The 11,574-nt window shown below is 47.1% G+C and overlaps 1 protein-coding gene across 1 annotated transcript in view; it reads left to right on the top strand.

The window, feature by feature from the left end:
* Positions 1-11,574, top strand: part of CACNA1G (calcium voltage-gated channel subunit alpha1 G) — a 275,653-nt gene that overhangs the window by 143,786 nt on the left and 120,293 nt on the right. Inside the window, exons 7-10 of the mRNA XM_054047819.1 lie at positions 375-467; positions 3,144-3,954; positions 4,047-4,091; positions 9,273-9,637. Of these exons, the coding sequence (XP_053903794.1) occupies positions 375-467; positions 3,144-3,954; positions 4,047-4,091; positions 9,273-9,637 (1,314 nt within the window). The remainder of the gene's footprint in view (positions 1-374; positions 468-3,143; positions 3,955-4,046; positions 4,092-9,272; positions 9,638-11,574) is intronic.

The raw sequence follows: 11,574 nt of genomic DNA, 5'->3' as shown, positions 1-11,574 counted from the left end.
GACAGAGAGCAAGTTACCACTTTAAGCAAGAATCTGGCCCAAGAGGTAGGAGGAAAAGGCCATTTCCAGCTGCGGTGAGAGCGTACTGTGTTACATTGGCTTACGTCCTTCTCCTCAGCGGGACTCTATTTTAGAGCTGCACAACTTGGGTGAGCAAATGCTGCTCCATTGAGGTTAATTGGAAAGTTTGCCGCTGACTTTAAGGGAGCAGGATTTTGCCCTCCGAGCTATAGTACGTGGCCTTGGTGCAGCGCAGATTGTCCCTGACCAGTGCGAAGGGCATCCGTGCTGTTCCTCCTGTGCTTCATATTAAAGCTTAGGCCAATGGAGGTGTTGACTGGTGGGCTGATTGTTCTTTCTCCTGCCTCTCTCAGGTCATCACGCTGGAGGGCTGGGTGGACATCATGTACTTCGTCATGGATGCTCACTCCTTCTACAATTTCATCTACTTCATCCTTCTGATCATCGTGAGTGATCTCTCAGCCCACCCAGTGGGTCGCACGCCTTTCGCTCAGGCGTACGGGGAAGGACGTAGTCGTGTGAATGGGCAGAGGAGTGGGCAGGAAGGGGGTGGGATATAGCACTTCATCCAGGCTGGGAGAGGTGGTAACCAACTCGTTGGAGGACATGCAGATGAGTTTTACGTACATTGAAACAACCCCATTTCTCTTTGGTAAAGGGGTGAAATGTGTTGCGCAGGGGGTGAATTTCTGCTGTAGTTGTACATCTAGCTGTATTTTGCTGGAGACATGAATGGAAGTAAGTATATGTTCCCCTGTTCTACACTGGGTCCCCCTCCTCCTGTACGGTGATACGTCACCCTCCTCATCCTTCTTCCTGCTTTGCAATAGACTCCTCCTCTTTCCCTTTTTATTTTAAAAAAATGTAAATGAAACAGTACATGAATTTCGTGCCGCTGTAAGGTGTCGGCCTGCTCAAACTCCTTGGGTACATGGAGCCTGTCCAAGGCTCCACCCACAAGAAAACACCGTCGCGTCTACTTTGCTGAAAAATGTCAGACAGATGGTCCTGGAGGCTGGAGCCCTCAGTGCAGCACATGTGCTCAGTTGTTAGTTCAGCCTCAATCCCAGCCTGCTGAGGCCCATGTCTCTGGAGACTGCTCAGACTGCCAGCTGGGATGGCTTCTGTGTTGTGGCCTCCTGTCCTGTGAGGCATGGACTAAGACCACCAAAATCACTGCACGTTGGCCACAAAACACCATTGTGCTCATTCGTAGTCGTTACCAACCAGTCCTGGGTTTGAACCGGTGACCTGGAAGTTAAAGTCTGTTTAGTCTATCACTAGTTCTCCAAGTGTTTCTGTTCTTAATTAGTGATCGTTCTTCCTGTTCTGCAACAGCTCCTTGTGCTCTGTGCATCCCAAAGGCAATGCAGAGCAAGGCATTGGTAGCCTGTGCTGTTGTGGATTCCGAGGGACTGGGGAGAAGGCAAGACTGAGAAGTCATTGGTTGCTCTTTTGAATCCAGGTGGAATAGTGCCCATGATCTACACAACACAGAATCTAATGAAACCCAAGTTTGGAATAAAATATCAAATCCTTGGCTGCAGACAGCTGATGCTCTTGAGTAACAATATCCCCATAAATCCGGTTAACAAAGATTTCACAAGCCACCCACACACTGCCAGAAGAAAAAGCCTCCTATCAAAAGGGCTCAGTGCTTTCATTCTAATGCAGCTAATTGTGATAATTACAAGCAGTGTCTGCTGAGACATAAAACAAAATACAAAGCCAAACCAAAGAGGACCTCAGATATTTAAAAAAAAAAAAAAAGCAAGCAAAGTCTCTTAGTCAAAATAAACGTTCCCTCCTCTTTGATATATGACGTCACCCGTGGAGACCTGGCGTGGGAGGCACCACAGTGGGGATTCTGAGAGGCTGTCTCCTGCATGCCCCTGCAGGGCAGACAGGACAGGGGGCCGCCCGCCCTGTGAGTGAGTCAGTGTGAGATCTCTACTCTTTGCTGAAATATTAGCCCTTGCCTATGGTGTGTCCGTGTCAGATGTGTCCAGCCTCCACTGCTCGGACATGTTCACACACGCCCACATCCATGGCCATCTCAGCCCCACTTTTTGTGTCCTGCCACTGGCTGCCACCACCTCCTCCCCACTGAGCAGAAACTGCTTCTATTCTCACCTTTAAGCTCCTCCTCTGTATGGCCCTGCCTCACCTTGCGAATGTAAGTCCTTCTTGCACGTCCACCCCATCATTTGCTCTGTCAATGACGCCAACCTCCATCGCCTGCTTTTCCCACAAGCACCGTCACACTGTCTCCTGTCCCCTCCCTTACGCTGGGGGAAAAACTCCCCCAGCAGATTTCACAAAGCTGCCACTTCATCTTCTTTCAGATCCCTGCTTAAAACCCATCTCTGCTGTGATGCCTGCAAACCACCATGGTCTGTCTTTGGCTAAACTAGTGACCATGTGCGATTCCTGAGTTCGCCCTTACGACTAACACACATGCATATTGCTTTTTATTCACCCGTCCACAATATCCTATCTTAGATTTTGAGCAGCCTGGGGCAGAGACAAGCTGTGTTATTTGTTTGTTCAGTGCCTAGAAGAGCTGTGTGAACAACTGACTGCTTGGTTCAGTGGCCAAACCGAAAAACCAGGGGGAAAACATTATTCTAGTTGACCCAGAATAAAACTTTTCAATTTTTGTAGAGAAATGTAAATGTAGAAAAAAATGTTTTGTGTCAAGTAAAACCCATTTGGTTCAACTCAAAATGAAATCTTTTGTTTTCAAAGGGTTTTAACTTTTTATACTTTTTTTTTTCCCAAATAAAATTGAAGCAGATTTGAAATGCAAGTCATTTTGAATAGAAAAATCAAAATGTTTTGTTTCAACTATTTTTTTTTCCAGCCAAAACCATTCAGCAAATTCGGCACAACTTTGCAAAATGTTTTGGTAGACCCAAATGTGCGTTTATTTATTTATTGGTGGGGGAGGGGGGGAACCTATTGTCTGAAAAATGTTGGCCAGCTCTACTGACTAGAACAATGGGTTCTGATCCCTGTTTGGGGTCCTTTATTTCCATTGTGGTAGCAGCTATCAATAGTCATCACACACATACCCCGCCACCCTGTCTCTTGGACTGATGGCATCTTCTGTTTTCTTTTAGGTGGGCTCCTTCTTCATGATCAACCTCTGCTTAGTGGTCATCGCCACCCAGTTCTCTGAGACTAAGCAGCGAGAGAGCCAGCTGATGAAAGAGCAGCGGGTCCGTTACCTATCCAATGCCAGCACGCTGGCCAGTTTTTCGGAGCCGGGTAGCTGCTATGATGAACTTCTCAAATATCTGGTTTACGTTGCCCGTAAGGCCAGCAAACAGGTGGTCAAAGGCTATAGAGAGGCAGGGTTCAAAATGGGTCTCCTCTCCAGCCCGAGGAATAAGAGTGGGGCCGAGAGGCAGCCATGCAAACATCGGCAGAGGAAAAGGTCATCAGTGCACCATCTGATTCACCATCACCACCACCACCACCACCACTACCACCTGAGTAATGGGAACCTGCGGGCACCACGCGCCAGCCCTGAGATCAGCGATGTGGAAACCAGCTCACTCCACAATGGCACCAACAGGCTCATGCTCCCTCCCACAACATCTAATCCCCATGCTGCCCCCAACGCTGCTGCCAGCAACGCAGAGTCCGTGCACAGCATCTACCATGCAGATTGCCACTTTGAGCCCATCCACTGCAGGTCATCCCTCCCTCAGCCTGGCTTGAGTTTACCAAGCCCAGAGGGGCTCCCCAAGAATGTGGTTGGCAGGAAGGTCTATCCCACCGTACACCCAAGCACCTCCCATGAGATGCTGAAAGAGAAAAATGTAGCAGATTCTACAGTGAACCCTGGAGCCAGCACGCTAACCAACCTTAATATCCCTCCTGGGCCGTACAGCACCATGCACAAGGTCCTGGAGACCCAGAGTACTGGTGAGTGCTGGAGCTGGGGGTCAGCCTTTGGTTGCATTCCAGAAATAAGACCTAAGTCCTAATTCTTTTTTCTTTCCGCTGAATCTTTCCAGGATTCTTTTCAGTCCACAGTACAGATACGGGAGCTGGCTTTCCAGGTAAGGCCAAGTCAGGATCTTCCCGCCCACAAAATGCATCCCGAGTTCAGAGCCTGAGTGGAAGTCTCTGCTTCCCAGCTTTGCGCCAGCAAAGACCTAGGGCAATGGAGTATCAGGAAATCTCTGTTTTTTGTAAGAATCTGTCTTGCCTGGCTCTTCTCCCCAGACCCATTGACCACCTCAAATCACAGCATTTCCTAATCAGACTAGAGCTGGGCCCAAGGCGCAAAGTGCAGATCTGGATCTCAACTTGGCCAAAGCGCAGGGGTGTTCTGGCCCATCTTTAGGCAAAACACTGCCCTCAGTGCAGGCTGTACCGCCCACTCTTTGGCGTTCGGTTTGGGTTTGGATAGCCGTCTCTCTAGGTGCTTATATTGCTCCCCATTACTGTAGTATCTGAGTGCCTCACAGATTGGAAAGACTTGATCCTCATAACGCGGCCGTGAGTATGGTTATCCCCATTTTACAGAGAGGGAACCAAGGCTCAGAGAGATTCCAGGCCTGATTTTTCATAGCTTCTGATCACCTACAACTCGAATTCAAGGCAATGACAACTGCCGAGGCTCAGCATGTTTGAAAATCAGGCCCTAAGTGACTTGCTCAGAATCTTGCCAGAAGTCTGCGGCAGAGCCAGAAACTGAACCGAGGTCTCCTGAATCCCAGGCTAAGACCGTCTCTGTACGACACTCCTTCCCCCTTTACAGCCTGAGGTTTGGGAACATAGTCAAATCTTGTTCAAACTCTCTCAGCCTCTGGGGGCTGGAAGTCCTTCTAGGCGACGCTTTCTGGCATGTCCACTTTGTATCACAGTAAAAAAAAAGAAAAAAAAACAATGGCCTTTTGCTCTGTTTTAACCTTTCCAGTTCACCCTCCTGACTGGAACCTTGTGTGTGAAGTGGACACGATTTTCCAGCCATTCCGGAACCCGACAAGCGATTTGAATTGGGCTCTGAAAATGGGCAAAGGTTTTGGGGCGAGGGCGGGAGAGGTTGGTTTTTATTTCGCCTAACCTGGATGGTGATATTGTGGCTTTGTCAGGCATGCACCTGCAGATGTACCCTCCCATTCCGCTTGCAGGCAGCTCTGATAGGAGCATATCCTGCCTGTACTGTCAAGCGAAGGAACCCTCTGTCAGCTGGGAGTTGCCCTTGTGAGGAACGATTTGAGAATCATATGTTTAGGGGGAAGCTGGTAATTCTGAAGTATCAGCAAACAGCAGGAGTATGAAAGTAGCTCTCTGGCTGACTCACTGTCTCTAATTACAACGCCTAACGCTCCAGGTTCTGGAGGAGCTGATTACTTTCTGTTAGCCCTAATCGCCAAAGGTGGTAATGATGAGGTGGTAAGGAGAATAATGAGGTGGTAAGGATCCCTTGGCTGGTGAATATGTCTCACTGTGGGCAGCAGAAAACCACTTAGTATATAAAGGGAAGATACTTGGAGTTATAATGTTTCTGCATGACCCTCTTTAACCTGTTTGGGACATGCAGTATAAGGGTTGGGGGAATCTAAGCAACTGGGGTTTATAAGAGAATAATTCCTGACATAGGGAGATGCTCAGAACAGGTATCAGGCCTTGTTATTTATTTATTTGCTGTAATGCCCGCTATGCGCTTTCTAAACACTTCCAAAGGACAGTTCCTGATCTGGATCCTACCACCACAGATCAAGGATAAGAAAAGGAGAGTGGGTAGAGATGAGCGAATAACAGGGTTTTTTTGGTTTCCTGGCGATTCTGAAAAATCAATACAAAATTTCATTCAAATTCCCATCAAAAACAAAATATTTCAACAGTTTTGGTGAACCAAAACGTTTAAAAAAAAGTTTGTTTTATTGTGTGTCAAACTAAATGTTTCATTCTCCGCACAATGAAATGTTTAATTTCAAAAGGGGGAACTATGCAAAAATGAGGGGGTTAGTTAAACAGAAATTAAAAGGTACAGTGACTAAAGTGAAATCCCTGCAAGCTGCATGGGCGCTTTTTAAAGACACCATAATAGAGGCCCAACTTCAATGTGTACACCAAATTAAGAAACACAGTAAAAGAACTAAAAAAGAGCCACCATGGCTTAACAACCATGTAAAAGAAGCAGTGAGAGATAAAAAGACTTCCTTTAAAAAGTGGAAGTCAAATCCTAGTGAGGCAAATAGAAAGGAGCATAAACACTGCCAAATTAAGTGCAAGAATGTAATAAGAAAAGCCAAAGAGGAGTTTGAAGAACGGCTAGCCAAAAACTCCAAAGGTAATAACAAAATGTTTTTTAAGTACATCAGAAGCAGGAAGCCTGCTAAACAATCAGTGGGGCCCCTTGATGATCGAGATACAAAAGGAGCGCTTAAAAACGATAAAGTCATTGCGGAGAAACTAAATGGATTCTTTGCTTCAGTCTTCACGGCTGAGGATGTTAGGGAGATTCCCAAACCCGAGCTGGCTTTTGTAGGTGACAAATCTGAGGAACTGTCACGGATTGAAGTGTCACGAGAGGAGGTTTTGGAATTAATTGATAAACTTAACATTAACAAGTCAGCGGGACCAGATGGCATTCACCCAAGAGTTCTGAAAGAACTCAAATGTGACGTTGCGGAACTGTTAATTAAGGTTTGTAACCTGTCCTTTAAATCAGCTTCTGTACCCAATGACTGGAAGTTAGCTAATGTAATGCCAATATTTAAAAAGGGCTCTAGAGGTGATCCCAGCAATTACAGACCGGTAAGTCTAACGTCAGTACCAGGCAAATTAGTCGAAACAATAGTTAAGAATAAAATTGTCCGACACATAGAAAAACATAAACTGTTGAGCAATAGTCAACATGGTTTCTGTAAAGGGAAATCGTGTCTTACTAATCTATTAGAATTCTTTGAAGGGGTCAACAAACATGTGGACAAGGGGGATCCAGTGGACATAGTGTACTTAGATTTCCAGAAAGCCTTTGACAAGGTCCCTCACCAAAGGCTCTTATGTAAATTAAGCTGCCATGGGATAAAAGGGAAGGTCCTTTCATGGATTGAGAACTGGTTAAAAGACAGGGAACAAAGGGTAGGAATTAATGGTAAATTCTCAGAATGGAAGGGCTAACTAGTGGTGTTCCCCAAGGGTCAGTCCTTGGACCAATCCTATTCAACTTATTCATAAATGATCTGGAGAAAGGGGTAAACAGTGAGGTGGCAAAGTTTGCAGATGATACTAAACTGCTAAAGATAGTTAAGACCAAAGCAGACTGTGAAGAACTTCAGAAAGATCTCACAAAACTAAGTGATTGGGCAACAAAATGGCAAATGAAATTTAATGTGGATAAATGTAAAGTAATGCACATTGGAAAAAATAACCCCAACTATACATACAATATGATGGGGGCTAATTTAGCTACAACAAGTCAGGAAAAAGATCTTGGAGTCATTGTGGATAGTTCTCTGAAAATGTCCACGCAGTGTGCAGAGGCGGTCAAAAAAGCAAACCGGATGTTAGGAATCATTAAAAAGGGGATAGAGAATAAGACTGAGAATATATTATTGCCCTTATATAAATCGATGGTACGCCCTCATCTCGAATACTGCGTACAGATGAGGTCTCCTCATCTCAAAAAAGATATACTGGCACTAGAAAAGATTCAGAAAAGGGCAACTAAAATGATTAAGGGTTTGGAACGGGTCCCATATGAGGAGAGATTAAAGAGGCTAGGACTTTTCAGCTTGGAAAAGAGGAGACTAAGGGGGGATATGATAGAGGCATATAAAATCATGAGTGATGTGGAGAAAATGGATAAGGAAAAGTTATTTACTTATTCCCTTAATACAAGAACTAGGGGTCATCAAATGAAATTAATAGGCAGCAGGTTTAAAACAAATAAAAGGAAGTTCTTCACACAGCGCACAGTCAACTTGTGAAACTCCTTACCTGAGAAGATTGTGAAGGCTAGGACTATAACAGAGTTTAAAAGAGAACTGGATAAATTCATGGTGGTTAAGTCCATTAATGGCTATTAGCCAGGATGGGTAAGGAATGGTGTCCCTAGCCTCTGTCTGTCAGAGGGTGGAGATGAATGGCAGGAGAGAGATCACTTGATCATTGCCTGTTAGGTTCACTCCCTCTGGGGCACCTGGCATTGGCCACTGTCGGTAGACAGGATACTGGGCTAGATGGACCTTTGGTCTGACCCGGTACGGCCTTTCTTATGTTCTTATGTTTCGTTTCAATTCCATGCCCAGTTTGGGCTTTTTTTCAATAAATGTGAAGAAAATTTCAAACTGAAAAGACCAAATGTTTCAACATTTTTGGAATTTTTGTTGTTGTTTTTTGACTCAAACAACTGGGCAAAACTGACACGGATTCATGAAATGTTCCGGTGTCACTGATTTTGCATGTTTTGGCCGACAGATGCGGGTGGAACTGGGAATTAATAATATTGTTAGCGAGAAAGCAGAGCGGCGGTGGGATCTGGAAGAAGCTCTGAGCTTTTATGGATGCGTAGGGTGCTGGCTTGTCCCCAGCCCACAAAGGACCCCTTGCCACACCCAGAGACTCTTTTCCAGGCAGTTTTATTTCTCAAATATAGGCAAAAACCCCACAAACACAACTCCTCCGCCCAGCCAGGGTTATAGATCCCAAGGGAGTTTCCCCTTTGCCTCTCTCAATTCCTCCTGCTTTAGGGCCTATGGCAGGATTCTCCTGTGCTCTGTTCACTGAGCACTGCCTCCCAGGGCTCTCTCTCTGGAGACCCTTTCCCCCCAGCAGGTTCCCACTGCTCCCCTCCCAGGGGACAACAGCAGCCACTCCCAGGGAACTTCCTGCTGCTCCTGCTCCCATTACCCAGGTCTCCTGTCTGGCCTGTCTCCCTGGTCTCAGGTAGTATGAGGTGAGCGCTCTCTGCCCCTTTTCGGACTAACTCTCAGCCTGACTCACCTTCTCTGATAGCCCAGCTGGGGATCAGCTGACTAGCCACAGCTGCCCTGGCCTTTTCCCTCGTAAAAGGCCAGTGCTGTGACAAGGAGCAAGAGACTATAACTTCTGTCGGGCCTTCATGCAGGCTTAGGGACCAAGCAGACTCCTGTTAGCCTGTATAAGGAGGAGCTAGACAGAGTGAGTCACATGGTAATAAAATGAATGAGTTCCCTTCATTTGAACCCTTAGCTTCCCTGATCCAGGGACCAGACTCCTCTTACCTCGGCTTATTTGTGTTTTAGGTGCCTGTCAAAGTTCTTGCAAGATTTCTAGCCAGTGTGGGAAACTGGACAGTGGTTCCTGCAACCCGGACAGCTGCCCCTACTGCATCAAGACTCTGGCTCGTGACCTGGAGCTCACGGACAATGAGACGGCGGACTCGGACAGCGAGGGGGTGTATGAATTCACCCAGGACGCCCACTACAGCGACCAGAGGGACCCTCAGCGAGGGAAAACCAGGGGCAGGAAAACCAGCCAAATCCTGGCTTTCTGGAAAGTGGTTTGTGAGACGTTCCAGAAGATCGTGGACAGCAAGTACTTTGGCCGGGGGATCATGATTGCCATTCTGATCAATACCCTCAGCATGGGGATTGAGTACCACGAGCAGGTGAGCGGGGCCCATTCTGTGTTGTACAGAGGCTAGCTAGACACTCCCTGGAGGGAAAGGGCTCAGCATGGAGACTTCATTAGCACAGTCTTCTCCTGCTCTCATAGCCTTGCGGAGGGGATTTTTTTTTTTTTTACCATGAACCGCGTGATTAGCCTTGACCCCTACTTAGTTGCTTGCCAGGCCTGGCTATGTTTTTACCAATTGCTGTTCAATGGTGCTTCCTTTTTGCGTTAGTGAGTGTTGGAGCCCTGGTTTGGTGAGGGGCATAGGGAGCCTTTTGCCTCTGTGTTGCTGGTTTTGAATTCAGCCCAGGCTGGTGGACATAAAAGCTGACCCCATGTGATGGCTGTTTGGGGGCCTACATGAAATGAAGCTGATGGGAATTAGGCCATGTCCCAGTGAGCAGGTGTCCTCATTGAAAAAAACCCAAACCAATCCCCAAACCAGCACCCAATAATGCTCTTGTTGGCTGTCTCAGTAAGAGGCTGTGTATTTCATGGGCCACGGAGGCTGAACTACCTCCTATCCTTAGTGGTGGCTTCTCCCGGTCAGACCCATTGGCAGGACTGTATGGCAAATCTCAGTCTGCTTCTGCTGTAACTGGACTGTGCCTGCAGAGAGAACTCCAGGGCCTGTCGATCTGGCACCATTCATCTGTGCTTATCACGTTAGGTCTGGTACGCATATTGTCCCAATCTAATGCTTACTCCTAAACCTCTGCACTGATCAGGCCTGGTAGCGCTCCATTCCCATGGTGAATCTCTGCTTTGTGGGTAACTTCCACACAGGCATTGTAGCCCTGCGAGTCAGTGGCAGCTCCTCCTTCCGAAAACCTCCCTAGGACATTCAAAACCGCTTGGATGGAAAGGGCAAGAGGCTTGTGGCCTGACTCTCATTTACAGTCAATATAAAGGGGCCTTACTGAAAGTGAACAACAGGCCCTTGGATTTGGGGATTTTAGTTCTCTTGCAGCATGCTCCACTTCCTTTTTTTAGATCATGACTTGGGCTCTTCCTCAGACCAATAGTGATGGAGGATCCGTACTACAGTATCTCACAGCAGTTTGGTGGCCTCAACCAACCTTCCTGGTGGATACATCAAAAAAACCCAGGGATGAGTCCAAGCCATAAAATTCCAGTGCAGACGTCCCCCAAAGTCTGGAGTGCTTGGATTTGGGGCTTTGGATCAGGCCCATCCCAACTAGTACCCCTTGCTGGCAATCTCAACCAAGAGGCCAAAGGCTGAGCTAACTGGAAGTGCTCCCACTGGCAGGGCCATGCGCTGATGCTTGCATTGCTTGTGCTGTTCCTGTCCAGGGAACTAGCAGAGAGCCTCAGTTTTAGTCCAGCGTGGCAATCCCAGCAATGTTGCCCAGGGCCAACAGACTTTGGGGTTCACGCAGCAAGGGTCAGCGCCACTGCAGGCATGAAAGAAGGTTTTATTCCCACTCCCCTAGAGAGGTCGGCTCATAACGAATGCTCCTGTCTCTCCAATGGATGCTGTGGCAACTATCCTGTGAATCCAAAGTAGACTAATTTTGGAATCTCTAACCCATTGTCTCATACACCCTAGTCCCTGAGGGCAAGAGGCTTCTGTCCATGATACACATATCTAGACCCCATAGCTAGTCTTTAAGAGGAGAAGATGCTGCCATGTTCTTCTCCTCTGGTACACTGAGGTCCCAGCTTTCAAAGGGATCTTCACTCAGTCTCTGGTTTTTCACCCCAAGTGATATAGCTGCAAACAATGTAATGCCTAGTTTGGTGGGTGCATTTTAGACATCTAAGCACCTGATATCACCTCTTCTGAAAATTGGGCCCTGATTGTATTACCCAGGGGCATGTGCACACAGGCCAGGCCATTGGGTTATTGTGGGTGAGTTCTGTGTTGACTTTTGGTAGAAGAGCTTACCTGGCTCTGTGCGTATGCCTGGT

This window comes from Malaclemys terrapin, chromosome 13 (genome assembly GCF_027887155.1).
Source record: "Malaclemys terrapin pileata isolate rMalTer1 chromosome 13, rMalTer1.hap1, whole genome shotgun sequence".
Lineage (NCBI taxonomy): Eukaryota > Metazoa > Chordata > Testudines > Emydidae > Malaclemys > Malaclemys terrapin.
This window is presented reverse-complemented; position numbering and strand designations above follow the sequence as displayed.